Genomic DNA, 24,574 nt, shown 5'->3' with positions numbered 1-24,574 from the left:
GCACTTTATATTCCCAACTCACATTTGAATAAAAAGTGCTAGATGTAAGCATAGCATATTCTATCAGCCATATCACACGTTAAAAAAGAAAAAATTCAGTGTTGTGGCTGTTCCATTTTTTTTTTATTGCTCTATTTCAAGGGGATGATGAATGCTAACCAAGCTTGTAGTTAAGGTTCATTCCTCTAAGCCAGGGTGTCAAACTCATGTCGTCACAGTGACATCACGTGACATATCAGGACTTTTCCCCCTTTGCTAAACCAGGAATGGGCGTGGCCAATGCATAATGCATCTGGCCCGCAGGCCAGGAATTTGATAGCCCTTCTCTAAGGATTCTCCTGTTCAATCCTGCTTCCCTTCTGTTGATGTTACTAAAATAGTAGCTTTTTCGTTTCAATCCTGTTAGGGCCAAACACATTTTGTGCTGGTTAAAATGTATTTGTATTAATTGAAAAATAGCCTGGTTTTTTTCCCCTTTACAACACCTGTTAATGTTTTTTGGTTCTACTGTGGTTTCTGTTTTTGAGTCTTCGTATCAATCTTCTTGAACCAACAATTTCATCTATACCATTTGTTATACCCAGATGTACTGTATTTCTGCCCCAGTTTTAAATGACATAGTATACTCTTTTGTGAGTAGTTCAGCTTGGATTTCACCATCTCACCATCTCGATTAAAAGAAAATACAAGAGGTTGCTTTGTTTCCGATGGTCCTCTTCTACCTTTCTCTATTCCTTCGCTATAGATCTGTCAATGGTTTACATTCTCAGTGATCAAACAATATGCTCTCTATGTACCCATTAATAGAGTAGTAAAATGGTGACATTCAGTTTTGGAATATTTAGTGAATCTGTCAATTCTTGTCTATGAAAATTGCACAGCATTTGGATCATAGTCTAGATTATTATATTAGCCAAATGTACTCTTTTTTCTGACTCATTCGTATATTAAAATTTTACCCCTTGTATATAAATTTGAATGCATTAAAAAGCACAGTAAAACATAACATTGATTTAAGTACATATTAACCTGATTTAAGAGTTGCTGTGGTTTTATTACTGTATAATGTTTCGAAATGGTCTACCTCAGATCAATAAAGACAACTACAGTTACCATAGAATAATAATAGAAAGTTCAAAACTCTACTGAGTTAGGAAAAGCATAAGAAAGACTAACGCAAATAGAATATTTTGCAAGATGTTTCTGCTTTTCCCAGAGTTTGTCTTGCCACTTTATATAATTTTTCCAGTAACTGAAATTGGTTATTTGTTTTCCATGCAGTTCATGACAAAAAACCCAAACAAACGCCTGGGCTGTGTGGCATCTCAGAACGGTGAAGATGCCATTAAACAGCATCCGTTCTTCAAAGAAATTGACTGGGTTCTTCTAGAACAAAGGAAAATTAAGCCACCCTTCAAACCTCGGATTGTAAGTATTGAGTTGGGCAAGAGAACTTGCATAACAGACTATAAAAACTGTCTGATTACCTTTATGATAGCAAGGTTGCAGAAGTGCAATAGAACTGTTAACATGGTCAAATGTTTGCTATACCAAGGAAAGGGATTAATGGTTTTTCTTAGAACTATGTGTCATACTTGTTAATGAAACACTGAATGTGGAAATGATCAAGAACTTATGCTATCCTGTTTTTGAAAGTAAATCATTGACATTATCATCTGATAACCTTTATATTTAAAACCATTAATTTTGTGTTATGGAATAAGTTACCATGTTTTCTTGCTGCCACTTATTGTCACTGAAAACACAGCTAAGATAATCATGCTTCACATGTTAATCTAAATATGTGAAGGTACCCTCAGTATCCAAAACTCATATTGGAATAGGTATTCTTTCATGTAATATATTAATATCTGCATCAATTGGGAATCATATTTATGACTGTCATATATTGTTTTGCTTAGATGCTAGATGTTTCATTCTTGTTTCGGACTGACTGAGATTGTTGACTAACACTGCTAGTAATTCTGAATTCTTATTGTTGTATGTTGTTTATTTTTATTGTTATAATTGGGTTTTTATTTTTTTGTAAGCCACCCAGAGTCGCTGTTTGTGAGTGGGCAGACATATATATTTTCTAAATAGATAAATTCTAATTCTATAAAAACTCAAGAAATTCATTTTGGTGTAATGATTAAGGCACTGGCGTAGAAACCAGGAGGCTGTGAGTTCCAGTCCTGCCTTACGCATGAAAGCAGACTGGGTTACTTTAGGCCAGTCACTCTCTCTCAGCCCAATTCACTCACTGCATAGAATTCGTTGTTTTGGGGAAAACAGGAGGTGAAGGAAGTATTAGTATATTCAACACCCTGAGTTATTTATAAAGCAATAAATATGGGTTGATTTTTTTTAAAAAAAAATCCCCTTGCTATTTTTTTCCTTAGTCCTGATTCACTGGAGACTTGGCAAATGCTATAATGAAATCCAGTTTATGGTCTCTTTTCTTATTCAAGATCCTAATATTGTTAATATATAGTGCTGAAAAAAATGTATTTTCTTTATTCAAAAGAATATATTTCCCAGTGATAAAGTTCATCAGCAAATATCCAATATCATTTTCCTAAAGAAGATCCCGATTTATACTGTGTCTATGTAAGATCATCAGATAAGAAGTTACTTTCATGGCTGAGTTAGCCATTCAGAATATTTCTCATAAAGAGCTCTTTTTCATAGTACTTAATGTCAATCTATGCATATCTGAAAGAGTTCTCATTGACAAATAAACAGCCATGAAATCTTGAATGATGAAAGATTAGAACATGCATATTCAAGTGGGGCCTCATTTTGGTTTCCTTGTCACAATTCTCACTCAGTTCTAGCTCTCTATTGTATGTTATTTGTATATATTTTGAACATTGACTGGGGTAGGGAGTTATTGGGTTTTGTATTGGAGTTTTATTGTAAGCCACCCAGAATTACCAAGAGTGAGTGGAGTGGTCATATAAAATTTCTTAATAAATAAATAAATAAATTGAGGCTATTTAATTCTAAGTCAATCTATTCATACCATTTCAACATGGGCATTTTTTAAGCTTTCTTTTTTTCTCCAGTGTTCACTAAAAGACTGACAAAAATTGAACATAGAGTAAAACAAAACCTTGCATTTCCTGGTATTGTTACCCTCTTTTCCTCTGGGCATGAAATATACCACTTGCTGGCTTTTATGTGTGCTTTATTTTATTATTTCTCCTTCACATTTTCTCATTCTTAGCCAAATTAATAATAGTCAAATATAGCACTGATTTCAGATCTGCATGAAAAGTGGGAAGAAGTGGATAAACACAGATATGTGTTGCATTTTTGTTTATACTTTTGTTGCTTCTCCAACCAATAGCTGAAATAAAGTGTAGGCATTTTTGTAGGCAATTAAATGCTTGCATTAAGTTTTTACTCTCAGCATAAACCACCAGTGTGTACTTAGCTGGAGCTTCCTCTGATCATCTCCATGACTTAGGGATACTTGTCTAAGCTGAAGTCTAGATATTTATGATGTCAAGTAGAATAATGAAAGGGAAGGAAGGTAATTCATAGCCAATGATATGTGCTCAGTGTTAAGGCTGAAATACAGGAGGGTGAATATAGATGAATCTGCATTCATTACTGGGGTATTGGAGTACAAAATGAATTTTAAAAAACCTGTAGTAGATTTCTTTGTAAAAATACTCATCAGCTTTTATGAAATCAAAATATTTATTCATAGAGACTGTTCAGGGATCTTTTACTCTCATTACTGCCTTCTAATCCACTACTGCTGTTTGAGGTATGAATTGGATTATGTTAGATTATCATGTTCACTTTGTTATAGTGTAAAATCACAGAAGAATATTGCCCAGTGCACAAAGAAATTCATCTTTCTTCTACCAAATTCAACATTCCAAATTAATCTCCTGCCTGGAAATATAGCCAGAACATTATTTTTTACACTGTAAATAGGAAAACTCTACACAATTTGATTAAGGATGACCAGCCTAGATCGCTTTAATTTTGTGTACATTGCTTGTAAATATGTTTATTCCTAACCTCATTCCATTATTGCTTTTTCATCAAACGTCATCACACCCCAAAATGTTATGTATCTCTTTGGGTAACTTGGTTGATCAAAAAAAAAAAATGGAAACTGCAATTGCATAAAAAATGCTAGGAAGAATATACAGTTTAGTCCTCAACTCATGACTGTAATTGAGACCAGAATTTTCATTGCAAGTCATTGCAAATCGAATCAGACACGAATTTAGAATGGTTTTTAATGATGCTCATTAAGCAAATCAGCACAGGCGTTAAGCAAATCACATGGTTCTTAAACAAATCCAGCTTTGCCAATGGGTCTTTTTTGCCACTGTAATGGTCATAACTGCGAGTACAAGTTGTAAGTCACATTTTCCAAGGCCATTATAATTTTCAATAAATGGATAGTCATAAGTTCAGGACTACCTGTATGCGTGTTTGTGTGTCCATTTATTCATATTCTTTCAGTGACAGTTTGAAGTTACAGCAGCATTGAATGAAGGGACCTACAACTGGTCCTGGAGCAACCTCTTTAGAGAACAGGGAGAAGAGCTCTTAAGATTGTTTGCTTAAACGCAAGAAAGAAGGATAAGACATGAATGAGAGGGCTGTTTGGGTTTGTCAGAAAACTTAAGAAGAGAATTTCAGTGAACTCTTTGAAATATAGATCGTTTGAAATTTGAAATAAGACCTGAGCAGAACACTACTTAATCAGACTTACTGTAAACTAATGAATATTCAGAGCACTCCTATCTGTGCCATTTGAAAGGGAAAAGCAAATTTTACTAGAATTTACTTCCAAATAATCCTGCATAGAATTCTGCCACAAAAACCATAGCTTGATTTGATCACAATCCTATAAATTTCTGATCAGAAGGAAGCCTTTTTCAGCAAAATGAAGTTCAATGTAAAGCTTCCCCAAATTACCTCAGATGCTGCCAGAAGAGAACACAACTTGGAGCCCTCCACTGGTTTTGGACTACAACTCTCAGATTTTCCAGCCAGCATCTCTTACCCCCAGTAGGGGGTTGGAGTGCTGGATATGTTTACAGTTGTTCTTCCTGAATTGCTTCTTCACCCTGCTCCGCTACAATTGCCATCACTTCCCTCATGCTGGCTTGAAATGGTGGACATGTAATCCACTTTATCAGGAAAATTACAGGCAGGGAGATTAACCTGCATTGTGTGTATGAATTATTATTTCCTCATTCTGCAAATGATCTTGTATAAAAATATACTGTACATCCTTCTTGCTATATCAGAATAAAAGTTTCCCTTCTTTTTTCTGACTTATTTCAAAAGAGAAAGATTTTAAATACATTTTGTTTCATAGTAACCTCTAAGATTTCCCCGTTTTTTTTTCAGATTATTGAGGAAAGATGGTCAGGGATTTATTTTTCCTCTTCCAAATAGGAGACTTTGTATTTCAAGTGTTCCTAATGTGCTTCTGTAAACAACTTGACTTGGCTGGTTTTCCTGTTTGACCAAGCATTTGTGGTGTACTGGTTGAATCCTCATCACAAATAATCCAGTTCAGGATTTGTACTAATTTATGCCTTGATGCAATAATTTTAAGTGATTCATAAGAATCTTGAATGTTCTGATCATGAAGTATCTGGGGAAAAAGACTGTGCTAAATGCTTGATGGCCAGTTTCTTCCAGCCATCTATTTTTGCAGTCCTAGGGAGACAACAAATTGTAAGAATATTAATTTCCTTGATAAACCAATGCTTCATTTCTGCTTGAGAGTCATGCACTTAAGACACTTAAGAGTCAGCTTCAATTGGAGCAGCTTATCAACTTTACAAAATAAACCATATCTAAGATAATATAAATACTACTATCAGCTATTGATTCTTTGGGGGTTACTAAGTGTACTTCTCAAATATTTTATTTTTAGCATTGAAAGATTGGAAAAGTTGTTCTTTTCCATATGTTTAGTCTCACACATTATTGTAATCCATATTCTAATAACACCAATGATGTGCTAGGTTTTCCCTATAGCATTTATTTCCATTTAAATTAAATTTAAAGAGCCGTGGTGGTGCGGTGGTTAAAACACAGTACTAAGGTACTTCTGCTGACTGCCAGCTGACTGAAATTTGGCAATTTGAATCTCACCAGGCTCAAGGTTGACTCAGCCTTCCATCCTTCTGTCGGTAAAATGAGGACCCAGATTGTTGGAGGCAATATGCTGACTCTATAAACCGCTTAGAGAGGGCTGTAAAACACTGTGAAACAGTATATAAGTCTAAGTGCTATTGCTATTTAAATGCATTTATTCCTTTAAAAGAAAGCCCATGTTCATGCTAAGTGCAATCAGCCTAAAAACAGATGCTTTCTTTTGGCAAAGGAACATGTGCCATCTTTTTATATGTAAATATGTATATAAAATATGCAAAATCTCAGGCCAAATCATTGTGAGCATGCTCAGTGGCTACAAAGTGCTCACTGATTCTTGAGGGTAGAAACCCTGCATGAAAGGGAAATGGATGGTAAGAAACCAGATTGGGAGTTTGCCACAGTGAAACATTTTTCTTTTGTAACCTAATTTGAGATATGTTTCAGGAATTGGAAGTGCTTTAGCTTGAGATATGTCAGTTGCAGAAATATCAGTGTTTGTTAGTTTTCACAATGCTGTGGCAAATGCCAAGTTGCACACTGACGATGGCAGTAGCTGCAATTCTTAAAGAGGGACTTTCTTTCTGGAGGCAATATTTTAAAATTAAATGTGCCTATGGAAATTTGAAGAATTTTATTTTCATTTTTTTAGAATTTTTACAACTAGTGTGCCAAAATATGTGTGCATTTTAAATGGAAAGGTTTTTTTTTCTGTTCAGTTGCTTTGAAGTCATAACATTGTATATACAGTTTTGTATTGGTCCCTGTCATAAGCATGGGATTATCACTTTTCAATTTATTTGAAACAAGAAAAAAAAAGCTTTTTTGAAAACAGTAGCTTTTAATAATGCATTATTAATAGTAATAGTCATGGGAACACCAAAATTACTGGCCAAATAAATTTATTTTTGTGTGAATATTCTCTCTTTTCAAGTTTGCTTCAGTGTGAATGTCCCTCTTTAAGGTAAGGCCTACAGTGTGGGGAAAATATCCAGGTAGGTCTCTTTTTAGGCCTAACATACAAACCTGAGGTGCTGTTTTGGTCTCATGATATATTTCCATTCAGTCATCTGATGCATGGCAATTGGCATTTAGATGAAGGGAGATGCAAAGAGGGGAGCTGTCTTGCATGCATCTGCATGAAATGTAGTTTGCTCAGATCAGTTGAGGGTGCGGGGTGGTAGGGTTGATCAATGTTTCATTGTAAAACACTATTTCATCAATTCCCCATTTCCCTTTTCTTTCTTTATGCGCTGAAATTTCTTCTCATGATTACACCAAAAAATTCAATCAGCGTATTAAAAGATGTACTAGAATTTTTAATACTGGTATGTAGGTTGTATCTTTTAATGTTTTAGTGGCTAATAAAAACAATAAATTTCAAACTCTGTGAAAGGTCAAGATTCCAGAAAATAAATCCTACGGTTCCATAGACAGACAGATAAATAGACAGATGTACATAAGTTCTTCTGCAGTATGGTATTAATTCTGCTGCATTGACTGCTATTAATTTGCTAAGTCTACCTAATACAGAGAAGCTACAAAATGGGCCTATCCTTTCTTCCATGTCCCTTACAACTCATTGATACGCATGACTGATATGACCAGATGAGAAACTCAAGCCAAAACGTAGTGCAAAAGACTGATTCTGTTCTGAAAATATTTTTTGTTGAACTTGTTTGAAACATAGTTATGATAAATATTCTTAGATATCTAGAATACAACAATATATTTACCTTTAATCATATATCAATTAGCTACACATTTAGTATGCCTTAAGTTATATTACAGTGATACAGTAGTACTTTACAGTTCAAATCTTCCCCTAAACTTCTCATGGAAACCTCTCATACCCCTAAAAGTGGAACCATCTCATTTCCCTACCAATTTATGATCCATAAATACAAAAAAAAAGTCTTTTTCTGCCTTATGTAGATAGATAGCTCCCATCCCGTCCCACCCCTGGTCTCCACCATGAGTCCTATATTGGGACTCATAGAACATATCCAATGGACAGCCTTCTTCATTCCCTGTGTGCTTAGCAAACCCTGATCTGTCAGAGATTTAAATCACACCAGGAGACCATATGGATGAGTATGTGTTCCACACTGGAGGTTGCTACTCAAATGAAGAAGAAAAAAAGAGCAATAAGCTCTTTCCAGGCAACTTTAATTACAAATGACATTTGTCTGCCAAGTTTGTTGGAATAGTTATTCAGTGGATAATATTTCCAGATTTTTCTTTGGACCAGACACCTCCTTAAGCAAGGATAGTGACATCCCTCCAGAAAAAAAAATAAAGAGGAAGTTTTTTTTATATAATACTTTCACTAACATTTATTTGAGGTGTAGAAAACCTAACAAACTAAACATCTATGGAGAAGTTATTGTCCCATGAAACACAGAGCATCCAGAATGGCCCTCTCCGCCTATGTGTTTTAGATGCCCTTTGAAAGAATTTCTAAACCGTATTTTATCATCAGATTGAATGAAAATTTGTAGGGGGGAAACAAAATAATATTCTGTTCTTTTTAATTTCATGAGAGCAGAGAAAGAGGATCACTAGAAACTGTTAGAATGAAACATACTTAAAAGGTTTTTTTTAAAAAAACGCTATCTTTCAACTAGCTAGGTTTTAGAGTTCAGGTTTCTTCTATTTTAACGTATGTCTTTACCAGAAATTTACATAACTGCCTAACAATATTTGCTGAAAAGATTCTGGAACCAGCTTTCTGTTCTTTGGCATGGTGCCATGCCATTTGTTTGTATTCCTGTAGTATTTATTTACAGTATTTACTTTTTATTTATTTCTTTTTCTACTACAAATATTTCTCCAGAAATCACTTTGTGGGAATCAGCAATTCCCTAAGAGGAAAAAGAAAAATGGTTATGCGAGTGGAAATACAGAGACATTACTGAATAATTGCGTTATAAGGATAAAATGGTTATGTTAAATGTAAGAAAAAAAAGGGCAGATGAATCAGTGCTACAGAAGGGGAAACCCAATCCTAAAGAACTTTCTCAGAAGACTTTCCACTGAATTTCATGAGTAGTTATTTCCACGTCAACATGGGCCAGTAAGCTTTACTGGAATTAGCTATCATTGTTTCAAAACCTCACAAATTCAGGCACTGGAAAATTAAGCGATCTAATGGGTTTTAAAAAGTACCTTTTGTGGTGATTGTTATTTTATACAGGGAGCTGCAGGGTCTTTTCAGAGTTGTTGTTAATATCTGAAGCATAAGTACATAAAAATTGTCTGTAAAAGTGAAGTCATCTAGAGCTTCTAGTTCCCTTGCTTGTAATGCTTACAGTACTAAGTTTGATTGCCCCTTTGATCAGAAGTTTTTGATGATAGTGAGATCTAAATTTATATATAATTTTGATCATACAGTATAGATCTCAAGCAAGTGTTCTAAGTTTGTCTGTATATACTGTATGTATGTGTGTAATTTATATGACCATTCCAGTGATTGTGGGCAGTGTGCAAACAATAAAACTAACAGTTACAAATGACTCATGACACTTGACACAAACCATGAATTCCATTTTTTTTAAAAAACCCACTCCAATACAGAGCTCATGTAACTTCCTGGTCCAGATGCCTGAGTCCAGTTCTTTGAGAGGATGCTGTTCATGGACAGGCACTGCCACTGAGAAAACTCCATTCCAGCCTCCAACAAAATGATGTTGTTTGACAGAAGGGAGCTGGGTTTTGCTAAATCTAGCCAGGACCAGTGCCATGTAGTTCTGAATAGATTACAATAGCACATTAAATTGCACTCAGTAGCCTACTGGAAACCAGAGCAGCTTGCAAAGCAGCAGCATTATATGTGTAGCAAGAAACTCTAAAAACTGCCTCCACTACACGACCAGTTGCAGTTTCCATATGCTCATCATGTAGACCACATTACAATCCTCCAAGTGGGAGGTGACTGGGTTATGAGTTACCATGAACATGCCCACCCCAGCCCACAAATGTAAAGATCCTTTAGTTGTAGCTGTCACCTACTCTTTGAAAAGGAGCCGTGAATCCAGGAGGCTGATTCTGACTGGGGAAGGCACAATTAAAGGTGGGAAATAGTTAGAGCCAGAGGCCCTTAAAACCCACAACCACTCAGGTTTGCCAAGGTTTTGATTAAACCTATTCCCTGACATCTAGACCCTCATGGCCTCCAGGTATTGGGAAAGGACCTCAGCAGCAGCTTGACCCAGCATAAAGATGTACAACAGTAAAAGCAGAATATTGATGATACTACACGCCATGCAGACAAATGATACTTGCCGAGAGACTTCAAGGAGATGTTAAATAGGAGTGGCACAAAAGTAGAGCCTTGAGTGAACAACGCACAAAGCATTGGCCTTGGACTTGACCTCTGTCTTCCTCCAAATCCATATGTATAGCAGCTACATTTAGAAATGGGTGGTGGGGAGGAGGCTCTGCATTCTTTATAAATAAAAATTTCCACTTTCCAAATTTAAGATCAACACAGAGCCCTTTTTCTCAACTTTGATAACTTTTAAGTTGCTGGCTTAGGAATTCTGAGAGTTGAAGTCTTCATAGCTTAAATTTATCAAGGTTGAGAAGCACTGAGTTAGAGGGTAGGAACAAATAATAGGAGAATCAAACATTAGGACATTTCATTCAAGGAATGGACATATTGGAGTAAAATTTTAAGAAGCTTTCTAGGATTTTTTTTCCCTAAATGCTGAAAAAATTTAAAGATGACCAGATGCAGGTTTTCGACCAAAACTAAAATGCAAAAACTTGGTTCTAATACTGACACTGGTCCTCCTGGCTGGTTAGGAAGGAAATGATGGAGTTCTTCATGGTAACTAGCATCAATAATTCCATCTTTGACTCAAAAAGCTTTGGGTTCACAAATGAGGTTGAGGACATGACTTGGTTGTTTGGATTTGGTTGGTTGCAAGCAACAGTTTATGGCTTTGCATATGAACCATTCGCTCATGAATCATTGAATCATTTAATCATACTTAAAACAAAAGAAATAAGCCGAGGAGCATTTTTTTCAGTCCATGAGCCAGATTCAGCCTTTAAGTAGCTCCCGCAGGGCAACCAAGGCTAGGTGAAAAATAAATTTGATCCAATTTAATTTACATATAATTTGATTAATATTATGCTTAATTAAAGACAGAATGATTGCTTTCACATTTTCAATTTCATTTTAACGATTACTATTTTATGGCAGCTTTTTGAGGGGGCGGGGTCTCTAAGATCTGTGGTCTCTAAATGCACTTTTCTGGTTTAATGCATTGATGGACCAAGGAACAGACTTGTGTAAGGCATTCAAAGGGAAATTATAGCTATAGTAAAAAAAAGTGGAAGAATCATGCTTGAACTAACCTTACATGATTGCATCTTGTGTGTTCTCATCATCAGTTAGGAAAAACTTCTGTGTGAGAAACTAATTAAACGAATGAATCTAATTATTTGCACATATTTTAGCTAAACACTTACCCTTAATAATGTCAAGTCCTTGGGCATGAAGCCAAATGTCTGAAAAAGAAACTACTATACAAATACATGGAGGTGCAGCCCTTTAGGACTCCAGTATCTATGCCTAATGTTTAGACTTACAAAGCATGGAAGCATGCATTATATTATATTTGAGGAAGAGAGTAGGCAGCGGGGGAAGGTGCAAAATACCCCAAAGTTGATTTTTTTTTTCATACCTCCAGGTTGGTTTCACTGGAACATTTTTCATCACCTTGTTTATGGATTGCTATTATTTCCTGTTGTTATTTCCTATGAGTTGTTTGTCATTCGTATTTTTCCTGTGTCGTTCTTTTCATGGTGGCAGTTTTACAATAAACTACTATACAGTAAGAGATAGTTCCCCAGTGTTATAGATCTTCAACTATATGTGTGAAATAGCCTCTTTTGATGGCACATCTGGGTCCAGCAGTGCTTTCTTCTTTTCAGCTTCCAGATTTTGTTCTATTGTTCAGTTATGTTAATTTTGCATTGCTTGTGCACTTTTCACTACTCCATGTAAAACTAAAAGAGGATAAAATCAAAGAACAGGAAAAGACTGAAATACTGACAGCACAGATATATGTGAAAGGGGAAAAAAGGCTGTTTTATCCAATACTCTTATTCTAATGCACTGGCATTTATTTGTGGGAAGTTTTAATATCTCAGGCTTATCAACTGGTTTAGGATTACAATGTGGCATACATGACTGGGCAGTCATTCACAGTACCAGAACAAGGGTGGTGGCTGTTGCTTATCCTATTCATTGTGTCATAAGCTCAAATTAGAGACTTCTTCCTCATAGAATCCAGTAGGGATGGCAGAGCCGAAGGGAAATGTAATAACTGAGAATAAAGAAATATATCCTCCAGTCCCTTTCACGTATTGTGAAATGGAAAGGCAATGAATATCATCTGCTTAAATTCTGCTTGGCCAAGAGAAGAACCACAGCACGCTTGTCAGTTACAAACTCAAAATATTCTAGATATGAATTCAGTTTTATCTTTTTCCTCATCTCAAGAGAAAACTGTTCTTCTTCTCTCCTCCTATCTACAAAACACTCACATTCTCATAGGGGGAAGCAGAAAGAGAAATTCAAATTAATTTAGCAAAGTGAACATTACCCATCCCTTCCTCTACTTCTTCAGAGATCTGTTTGAGAGATTGGCTTCCATCACCTCCTCTTGCTATCAATTCTTCTTGCTATAGATAGAAAGTGCTTATCAGAGGAGGGTGTTGGAGGGCCTTACGCTTTCCCCAGAGAAGAAGAAAACCAACAATGAATTCCAAATGGCGGAAGCACTCTCAATTCTGTATTTATATATATATAGCAATAGCACTTAGATTTATATTCTGTACCGCTTTACAGTGCTTTACAGCCCTCTCTAAGCGGTTTACAGAGTCAGCATATTGTCCCCAACAATCTGGGTCCTCATTTTATTCACCTCGGAAGGATTGAAGGCTGAGTCAACTTTGAGCCTGGTGGGATTCAAACTGCCAAATTGTAGGCAGCTGGCTGTCAGCAGAAGTAGCTTGCAGTACTGCACTCTCCATTGCACCACTGAGGCTCTTATATATGTTAGATATATATCATACCTTTCCTCTAGGAGCTCAATGCAGCTTACATGAAGATCTAATTTCTTCAAAGCTGATATGGGTATAGGAAATATAACATGTAGGTTATACATATTTTACAATAATCAGGGACATGCCCAGCAAGGTGGCAGCATCTAGTCAATCTTGATTATTCTTGAAATATTAAGAAGGACCAATGTGGTTAGTACCCACAGGAGAGACCACTAGAAGATTCCTTGGCTGTAGGTTAGACTGGGAAGTTTTTTTAAAAAAAACCCACGCTATCCAAGAACAGCAATCATCTGAATTTTGTTGCAGGGAAGACTTATAAGGATACGTCCATGAAGTCACCAAGAGTTGAGTTCAACTCAAAGAAGAAAAATAGCGAATCGTCATTTTAAAAGAGCAATTCTCTGCCTAAATCAAGCAAATGAACTTGAGAGGCATAAGTGCTACTATACCACCTACATTGCCTTGAACTCCTTAGAGAAAAAATGGACACTACTATACTAAATATACTTCTATAAAATACAATATTATAAATGGCAAGGAAATCAAGTTAGCACCAGAGTTAATTTTGTGCACATTTTATAAAGAAAAAGAATTATTAGCCAATTTGGTTTGGGCTGTCCCATTTTTTTTCCTTAGCACATGACTTTATGAAGGATGGTTGTGCATGCCAGTTCAGCAGAAGTACTTAACCTTTCCCATTTATCCACTCCACATTGTCTCCATGCTCAGTTTCTCACTTCATAGTGTTTGAGTCATCTCCTGCCTTTTGCAAAAGAAAGAACAAAATCTGTTCTGTATATGCTTTCTGTATATTATTATGTATCTTAGCCTTGTAGTTCAGAATAGTGCTATTTTATCTGATCTTGCAAAATTTTATGAATAAGGTCAGTGGCAGTGTTTTAAAATAATCATTATGAGCAGCAAATAAATGGGTCAGTTTCAGCAAAAAAAAAAATTTTTTTTTACTTTATGTGACTTCATTTACTAGAAATATTCCAAATCCAATTAAGTGAGACTTTCATGATGGTTACCTGATACAGCTCCTTTTCGAACAGCATTTTTCTTTTTCTTCTCTTTTCTCTTAACTCTTAGCTTTAGATTTCCCCATAAGTTCCTGTCTCACCTTGAATGTATCATTAATCTCATCTTCATTTCTTGCTTCTTATAAGTCTTCTTTAGTTCTCAAGTCTGGGATAACTTACTCTATTTAACACACAGTAAAATAATGCCTCACAAATGAAGTACAGTTATAGTTTGTTTCAGAAAGAGTGGTCAAAGCCTCAAAATCACCGATATTACTACAGCTTTTTGGTAGGCACAGCCCAAAACAAATCCAGATATCCAATAGATTTAAAGCCTATTCAATTGAAACCAAAAGCTAGGTGAGACCCTATGTCTGCTTTCTGAAATCAGAAGCTGCAGACAGAGGCTGGGGGCACTTTTATAAGAAAGAAGTAGAACATTTTCAAGGGAAAGCAAGCAACAAGGTGCAACCTTGAGTAAAGACAGTGTTGAGGTATGGATTGAAGTTATGCTCCTCCCTCAAGGCAGAGGACTTAATATATGTCTTTTTAGTTTATGCAGTTGCACTATAGGTATAAAACAAAAATGCAATAGATGTAAAATATGTGGAACACAATAGGAAAAAGAAATTTGCTGCAGTTGATTGGTTGTTCTGAATCAACTACGAATATGAAACAGGGCAAGAAATATAAAAAGGCAAGATTGCACTGAGTGCATCACAAATTTATCATGTAATTGTGAGCTAGAACAGCACGATCTTATTTAACCTTCTGGCACTACAGTTTTCCTCAAAGTTATGAAAATCTGTTTTTTTAAGAATACTGGAAGAACACAGGGAAACATTGGAAATTTGCAGTGGAGTAAAAAAAATCCTCTGGGTTCTCCAAATTCAGTGCCCAAAGTAGTCTCTCTTAACATGTGATGGTTTTCAACAATAAAAAATTATGGGATATACATTGTAGACATAAATACTGTAATGGTACCTTCCCTATTTTTAATTAATGTCCCCATAGTTGTTAGATAAGAAATTGTATTTTAAAACATTTGAAAAGCATCATTTTGAAGAAATCTATCATGAAGGTTGTACAAAGATCTCTGAGGTAATGCATGTTTTATACATGCTTTCAAAGTCCATGCAAATCCATTTTTCTACAAATTGTGGGATATACAGTGCTAATAGTTGCAAGAAAGTTTATGTGGGAAGAATTTCCTTGGAAACATTACACACTCCAGTTTTAGTAATTACATCTCTGTGCTTAATTCTGTATTGAATTATAACGAAAACACTGTGATTTCTTCTTGCTTGGGAGATTTTAATCAAATGATGTCTTTTTTTATTTCAGTAATTGTAGAAAAACCATTTGAGATTATAGTGTACAAAAGGTGAACATGATATGCAAGTAGTCGTCAACTTAGAACTATTCATTTAGTAACAATTCGAAGTTGCAATGGCACTGAAAAAAGTGACTTACGGTTGGTTGTTGCACTTAAATTCGGACGCTTGGCAATTTGCATGTATTTATGATGTTGCAGTGTCCCAGGGTCATGTTATCACCCTTTGTGACCACCTGACAAGCAAAGTCAACTGTGGCAAGTCATAAAATGGGGTAACGCTCACTTAATAACTGTCTTGCATAGCAACAGAGATTTTAGGCTCAGTTGTCATAAGTCATATCTGTAATGATCCAGCCATAACTTATTAGGCCCTCTCAAAAACTCATGCCTACTTCAGAAAACAATCCATGGCTTGCCTTCATAAGCAAAGAGAAGGAGTAAAACATTTATCTGCTAGCTGTCATATTTTCTAGACTCAGTAAATTAATAATTGAGAGGTGGTTTCATAACCAGATTTTTAAAGGTATAGCAAAGGGTCTGCAATGAAAAGGGGATATTTGGAAAATTGGATACCCATCTTTTTCCCTTTTACGCCACAACTAGGATTTTACTCTTGACTGGGATGGGTTATATACTAATAGTATAAGCATGTATGCTTCTATATTACTTCATAATGCTTTACAGCACTCTCTAAATGGTTTACAAATGTCAGCATATTGCCCCCAACAATCTGGGTTCTACTTTACTGAGCTCAGAAGGATGGAAGACTGAGTCAACCTTGAGCCAGTCAGGATCGAACTCCTGGCTGTGGACAGAGTTATCCTGCAATACTACATTCTAACCACTGAGCCATCATGACTCTTGTATGTAGATATTTTGAGTCTCTGTCAAGTTAAGATAAACATTGTGAAGAGTACATTGGGAGTTTGTGTCATTCTCTGAAAACTTATGTTTTAGAAACCACTGAACTAAAGATGTTTCAAGAGGTAAGTTTCCCCTGTGGAACAACAAATCTGGAACAGGAAGCACTTCATTGAAGGTTCATTTATTAGCATAAAATTTAGAGAAACTGCATTGTAGTAAGCATACTAAATAGATGCAATCACTGACTGTATGCCAATTTTACTGATATGTTCAGAATAGCTTCCATCATGGTCAAAATTAGCACTAGGCATATCAGGACTGTAGGTGGTGGATCTTCCACACACAGTTGTAAAAGTTCTGTCTGTGAAAAACAATCACTGCTAGGTGCAAAAAAACTGTGAATTTGTGAGATTTTGCTTATCCCATGTCATATTCACCATCAATAATTGGGATCATATGCTTCACTCCTATATTTGTAATCCTATATTCACTCCTATATTTGTAATCAACCCATTATGCCATTTCCAGACAAATTCTGTTTGAATTCATCATTCATTTATCCAGATTGGTGCAGTGTGGTATAGTTTAAGTTATAAATACCATCATTTTGCTTCCAACTTCTCAATTAAAAGCTAATTATCCAGGACCATTCTTTGCTTCTGCATCCTCACTTGGCCACCTTCTCTTTTCGCCTTCTCCTGTATGAAGTGTGAGGGGGGGGAGAGAGAGAGAGAGAGAGAGAGAAAGAGACCTGTGTGTATGAAATGGCACCATCTTCCTTTAGAACGGGGGTGGGGAACCATGGCCCTTTTATAACTTGCATGGCTGGCTCAGGAATTCCAGGCGTTGAAGTTCACACGTCATAACAGGGCCATGATTCTCAAACCCTGCTTTAGAAGCCTTTATCACTCTTTTCGAATCCCAGTAAAAAAAAAAGTTGGTTGTTGGTGCAAGAACACCACTCATTCTTCATCTTTTGCTTTTGTTTCTCAGAAAACCAAAAGGGATGTAAATAACTTTGATCAAGACTTTACACGAGAAGACCCAATATTAACACCAGTGGATGAGACAATTATAAAGCAAATCAACCAAGAAGAATTTAAAGGCTTCTCATATTTTGGAGAAGAGCTGCTGCCATAAGATATTTTTCCCCACCCCTAAATTGGAACCACCAGATCACAGATGCTGCAAGTTGTGTTCTGAAAAATCCTCCAGCTACACCATCAAGAACTGCTTCTCTGATCATGAGCCTAAACCCATTACTTTCTACTGTCTATTTATTGTTATATTTCCTTGATCTGGAGGCACTCATATTAGCTGTTTTACAGAGCAATGCAAAAATTTTGTATTAGAAATTGTAAAGGTAACACATTGCTGTTGTTTTTTGCTGCTGTGTCTCTCGTTCTCTCTATTCAGACTTTCTTTTATTTTCAGGAAGGCTTTGTCTTTTTTTAAAATCATCTAGCACTGTCAAAAGTAATTAGTTCAACCATTTTTAATATTGAAAAATCACTCAGAATTTTAGCTTCATCTTTTAAAGCTTAAAATTATGGTCTAGAGTATGTACTGAAGGTTAGACAACTTTTTTCCAAGATGCCACAAATAGGTATCTCATCCCATTGTGCTAGATAGATAAGTATATATGTTGTATGATTATGGAGAGAGAGGAATTCTTCATTATGACTTATTTTCAACTCAGATACAAATCTATAAATCAGCCATAAGATTTACTGAGCTTGGAATTAGCTCAATGCATTTTGAGTTGATTGCCAGGGGCCTTATGAAGCACGAGAGATAAACATTAAACCCTTTTGCCATTGATTTCAATAAATTGTCAACAGGAATGGTTGAGCTCACACCCCTTAACATTCAAATGGGTACGTTTGGAGTGAACTTCAATTCTTCAATAGGCAGCTCTTTCCATGGAATGCAACCTTAGGAAAGTGAAGTTTTGCATTTTAGTGTCAGGCAAAAGAAATATGCCCAAATCTGTCAAATATGATCTTCTCAAAGTTCTGTTGAGCGTCTTAGAATGTTTTTTTTTTTTCAATCTCAGCGGTTTTAAAATGTGTGGACTTAAAACTGGGAAGTCCATACATCTTAAAGGTTGCTGGGATTCAAAAATTATGTCTTAGAAGATACAGCGATAAACACTGATTTTAAATCTTATCTGTGGAGGCAAAACCTTTGGGAACCATTTGGAGAGGAAAAAGCAGCTGCTCCAAGTGTTAGGAACTCTTAGGACTACACATTTTAAAATTTCAGGCTCAAGGTTGCTTTAAAAACACACCAAAATAGATTGGGGGCTGGGGGCCTTTAACTTTTTGTCTGCTGCCACTATCCTAATTTGGATTGTAGTTTCTACTGTAGACATAAGCAACTGTATTTAGTCTAATAGGGAGCAAACCCCCATATTCTTTCCCTTAGATTCACTGAAATAATTCAGATTTCATTTTTCTTCAGCTAATTTAAATTCAGTTCCTTTATTAGGCTTGTTTTAAGTATGTCTGTCTCCAACCCTAGGTTTTTACACATTTGAACTAATCATGCAAGTAATTTATAAAACCCAATGTAATCATTTCTTTCCAATTCATGTGCTTAGAATGGAGATGCCAGGTTTCCAATATTCAAAATAAACTGAATGAAGCATTTACCCTTGAAAGGCAAGCATTTTAAATATATGAGAGCTGAGGTCTGTCTTGGTCAATATGGCTACTAATTGATGCTCCAGGTATAATGCCATGTTTGCCTTCAATAATTGCTGTCATAAGGCATTGTTGTCACACTGCTTGCTCTTTACCTGGTGAGGAAAAAGATGCTAGAAACCCAAATAGTTCTAGTATACATAAATAGTTTAGTAGACGGTCTAGAGGCTGACATCCACAAAAGCAGCTGAAAACAGCTTCCGTTTAGCAGCTTATCATGCATCTGAGATCTCAGTTGAACTCAAACTGGCTTTCATTCAATTTAACCTCGGAGGGTTAAATGAAAAGGTAACTGAACTCTGTGGATACACTACAATTTTTCAGAACTCAGATTTAAAAAATATATATACACTGCCTTGGCTGATTAAAAATCTCTGCTCTCATTGTGATTAGAAATGACAGGAGGCAGAATGTTGATAATCTCAGAATTCAAAGATGTGTAACAAGCCTACATAATCTGCCCTAATCTGTTTCACAATCAGATCAAAGGAAAAGGCAGCTTTCCACATGCAATCAGAAGTTGCCATGATATATGAATTTCTTTCAGGATAAAGATGATCAGACACAGAGGAAATGGAAAAGTTGCAGAGAAAATGCTAGTGACAGATACACCAATGCCCACTCTTTCTCTAAATGCTTCTTGGTGTTGCACTGTCCTAATCAGAACCAGGGCTTAGTGTTACAAGGGCTGCCCCAAGCTTGTGAGTTGACGTCTGCCCCAAAATAAGAAATTCAATTGGGGATTGTTTCTCTTAATTCTGATGGGAGCCTGAAAGGAGAATGTCATCAGGATGAAACAGCCATCGTATGCTATGCAGGACTTCCACATTATGTTTCTGAGGCTGAACTGTGCCACTTTTAACCCACAATTAAACCTCAAACACGATGGGACTTATTAAGCAAACACTCATCGAAAACCTAGTTAAAAACTCTACAATGTTCTTCTTGAAATCTGTTTTCTTTTAGAAATGCAAGTAACTGACAGGAAGGAATCCTACTCTTCTCTTTTCTATGGGTCTCACCCATACTTATATTAGAGCAGCTTTCTAAACATTAACAAGCCATGCTGTAATACAGCAGTGAATGGGGCAAAATGATTTTCCACTTCCTCCCACTCAACATTTATATTTTAAAGAGCATTTTGTTGCAAGGCTGGGTCTTGAAAAGCAAATACTCTGAAAGTGTTGTGATTAGAATAATAAATGCTATGGAAAACATTTTAGGAAAAAGCTATATTTTTTAAAGAATACATGACTTTTTAAAAGTTTTGATTTAGAAATTATAACTAATTTTTTTAAAAAGAATCACTAACACAAATGCTACAAAGACAGGTGTTTTAAAGGGCTAAGAATGGACAAATTCTCCAAAAGCCTATGCTAGCTTTAATAAAGCATCATAGGTTTTCTACAGTTCTTACAGCTGCTTTGCCATATTCATGATAATCCTTCCATAGTAAAACTGTTTAAAAGCATGTGCCTAAATCGTTTACATCATTGGTGCATTGACAGGTATGAAAGGGACTTAAGGGGGAGGGAGAGCCTCTTTTTTATGTACTGAACCTGAATGATGACCTGCTTTGCTTATTTAATTTTAATTTCAATAGCAGTGTGTTACTTTTGCAGGCTTTTACCCACAAAAATGGGATGACCCATCTTTCATTGTACATAGTCTTTGTCCTCCCTTTCTCTTTGCTGAATGCTCACCTCCAGTTACCTCTTTCCTCTTCCGGAGCCCTGTGTAAAGGGGCCCCTGGCCAACAGCAGAGGGCTGGAGAAGGAGATCCTGGAATGCGCGACTACTGTACTGTGGGTCAGCCCAGTAGTACTACTGTTTGGTTGTGAAAAGCTTTGAAAGAACTGATGTGATAACTGTGGTCAACAGGAAAACCACAAAGCAAAGCAAAACCATTCATGAAATGAAAAAGGAGGGAGAGATTAAGATCAAGATTCAAAAACTGACATTGTTGAAGGTTGTAAATGGATTTCTTGTGTAATCATGACAAACTGGTAACTCATGTGGAAAATCATTAAGAAAGAAATGTGAAGTTACCGCTTGTAGATATGCTGATAATGTTATTTACTCATATTTCTGGGAATACTGCATTTTTGTATATGTAAGTGTGGACATGCGTGTTTGTACAACATGTATCACACACACACACACACACACACACACACATATATATATATACATGTACGTGTGCGTATAGATTTATACATACATACATATATATATATATATATATATATACTGAATGAGCAGTTAAGGGAATCCTTTTTATTTGTTGCACTTGGATTTTTCATATACACACACACACAAACATACACGCACACTTACATACAGGGTGTACCAAAAGTGAAGCCCCATAGACACTTTATTATAAAATTTACATAAAAGTTTGAATTGGTTGTAATTTTCTTCTGAACACTTCCTTAGTCATTTAACACTTGTTATTTGACCATTCCTAATTATGGTATATGCCTTTTTTCTCTGAAAAAAATATTAATAAAGTGCATTGTCTATGCATAAAATGTATTGGCTATGGAGCCTGACTTTTGGATATGGGGAGATAGAGCGGCAGTCATCAAGCATTTTCCTAACTTTTCCTTTCTTCTTTTCTCTCTTTCTCTCCCTCCCTCTCCCTCTCCCCCTCTCTTTCTCTCTCTCTCTCTCTCTCTCTCTCTCTCTGTGCAAGTGAGATTTGTATATAGATGTTTATTGCAAGGCCTGTGGGACTCAATGAATATAGAGGTATCAACTGCTGCATGTTCAGGCATATTATTAAAATTAGTCTATGAAGGAATAATTATGATTATGTCCATGTGCAATACTCTGTTTGTGTATTGGTTCAAGTTATTGTCAAAGATGAATTTCCCTCTCTTTTTTTTGCTATAGGACCGATGTAAACTTATATTAAGCTGTACTGATTCTCCTGTATAGTTCTCTTAAACTGTATATGGAATGGTAGAGAGAGCGGGGAGAGGGGGGAAAGCAACCACTATTAACCAAAGCACATCTTTCAGACACATGCCCCATCTCATGCGATCTCTATGAGAAGAAAATTGTTGCAGGAAGGTTTCTCCATCAGAGAATGTAGAGCCTCCTGCCTATCAAAAGTGTCCTTCCATGCTAGTAGATAAGAACAGCATCTGAACTGGGTATCCATGGACAGCTACAGGAGCCTGCTCTGAAGCCCCTCTTAAAAATGCTTTGTCAGCAGTCTGAGCAGGGACAATCTGTCACATAAACTGTCATGGGGTAAATTACAAAGAGCTAGACTTGGATAAAATTGGTCAAATTGCTGCAGACTGGTGCCTTCAGATGAGTCCAGAGGATCCCACCAATTAAAGCAGGATTGCCTCCGGGCATACAGTCCAGAGCATATAGACACTATACCCCAATTTCCAGAAAAGGCACCCATTGTGGACTTCTCCCATGTGGCCTGTAACTTTGCATAATGTCGCAAGAAGCCTCGTGGAGCAATTTCCAGGCCTCAAAGTAGCTTGAACAGGTGACGGAAGTCATCTTTATAAAGGGACAGATTAGGTTACATCAGTTTTATGTATGGCTGTTCAGAGCCACTTTTGGTGACAAAGACACTTAATTTCCTTATGTTGTGTTTTTTTTTAAACTCAGGTGTAATTATTATTATTATATATAAATATATATACATATATGTATGTATTCATGAGGATTTCAGAATATTAAATATGCTATACCAAGTCATGTGTTGTCTGGCTTACCAAAGTAATAAAGTATCAAACATTGTTAAATAATTTATTTTATTTTTAATCAAAACTAAGGGGCTGGGGGGAAGGGGGAAGAAACCCCATCTCCTCACCCTCTGGCTTCTAGAGCGAAAGCACAGCAATGTCACAAAGGATGCATCATCTCATTGAATTTTCATTTTAGAGGGAAAGAGTGTAAAAATGCCCTTTAGTTTTTGGAGTGTCATACCTGTTCTGTAGATTTTTCTTATGAAGTTAACTTCATATGAAGTTCATCCAGTGCAAAAATGAACAAAGCTAAGCAGTGTTTTTCATAGGTGAATAAAAACTTTGCAAATTGCAAAAGGCTTCCCAAAAACTGTTTGTAGGTTGGCTAAACTGCAGAATGATTGTCCAGTGCAGTCTTGTTTGCATGGCATGCAAGGTCTTTATACAAAATGGAGATTAGTGGTTCTTTATAAGAGACTAAAACATGCATTCCACAAAGCTTCTGTAAGCAAAATTGTGGAGTATATGACTTTCCTTTCCTGGCATGCACGATTTCTGACAAACATTTCTGCAGTTCCTGCATTTCTCTCTCTAGGATGCTGAATAGGAAAAAAAAATAATGTTTTTGCATGCAAAGATATTTCAGCTGTAATCCTGAAGTCCACCTTGATCCTGCAATAGAAACCCATGCAATTAAACTTTGATGGATTTTGCCCATGGCAGGTATGTGGCTAACAGATGTATCTCAGGCTGTATCATGATACCTGAACCTGAATCTATATTAAATTATCTAGGTTAATGTCTGGATTTTTATTTTTGTTTATGGAAATGGGTGAATCTATCAGCATGCAAGGCCACTAAAGAGGAGGCATGGCACTAGCTGCACTAAAAGCCAACAGAGCTGAAGCAGTTTGCTTGTGTGCAAAACCTCTTGCTGCCATCCACATATAGGTGAATTCTGTTCCTGAACCATTCCGTTCAGCAGTTTCCTCATTTTTCTCAAACTTTCAAAAAATTAGCAAGTGATTAAAAGATTTTCCTTTTAGTAAAGCTTTCCCCCTGACTTTTTGGCACGATAAGAAGGATGCATAAAAAGTGTGCGAAATGCCAAATGGAAAAATGGAAAGAAATCACAGCAGACCACTTTTTCTTGCTTTGTTTTTTGGAAGTCACTGTCCATGGGGACAATATTACCTCTCCCTCTACAATAAAACTACTTCTGTCTCTCTAGAAAGGCTTTTTAAAAAATGCCTTATTTGAAATTTAGTGGAGAATAGTTCTGGGGAAAAATATGAAATTTACTGAGTGTTACAGGACCAGGTAGTATTTTTGCTTTGTTTTCATTTTTTTTCTTCGATTGTGAGATTTTCTTTGTACAGACTTTTTCCTACAGTTGTAATTTAAATCTCTTGCCATTCATTAGGGTTATTTCACTGTAGCCATTATTACTGTGCCAAATGTACTGTATTCTCAAGTATGTGAATGTGTATTGTTTCAGAAGCTAATAAATACTATGATGTTAAAAAATGTTTTGCAGTTTTCATAAGTGGTTTCAATTGAGAATGAAGATTTTCTCAAGCAGATATAATAGGGACTATTCATGAAGAACATAACTCTTTAAGAGACCCATTACAACTCCCTGACACAGAATTCCTGCTCCTATAAAAGGCAAAAAGAACTTCAACTAAAGCTTAACTCCTGGTCGTC

The 24,574-nt window shown here is 36.1% G+C and overlaps 1 protein-coding gene across 2 annotated transcripts in view; it reads left to right on the top strand.

Moving 5' to 3' along the window:
• PRKCE (protein kinase C epsilon) overlaps positions 1-22,776 on the top strand; it is a 304,751-nt gene extending 281,975 nt beyond the window's left edge. For both annotated transcript variants that reach the window (XM_026695854.2, XM_026695853.2), the window contains 2 exons: positions 1,282-1,428; positions 17,440-22,776. In XM_026695854.2, the coding sequence (XP_026551639.1) occupies positions 1,282-1,428; positions 17,440-17,586 (294 nt within the window). In that variant the 3' untranslated portion in view covers positions 17,587-22,776. The remainder of the gene's footprint in view (positions 1-1,281; positions 1,429-17,439) is intronic.
• The last annotated feature ends 1,798 nt before the right edge of the window (positions 22,777-24,574 follow it).

Source organism: Pseudonaja textilis, chromosome 1 (assembly GCF_049901715.1).
Source record: "Pseudonaja textilis isolate UNSWEBS1 chromosome 1, rPseTex1.2, whole genome shotgun sequence".
Taxonomy (NCBI): Eukaryota; Metazoa; Chordata; class Lepidosauria; order Squamata; family Elapidae; genus Pseudonaja; species Pseudonaja textilis.
Note: the sequence above shows the minus strand (reverse complement) of the source record. Positions and strands in the feature narration are given on the sequence as shown.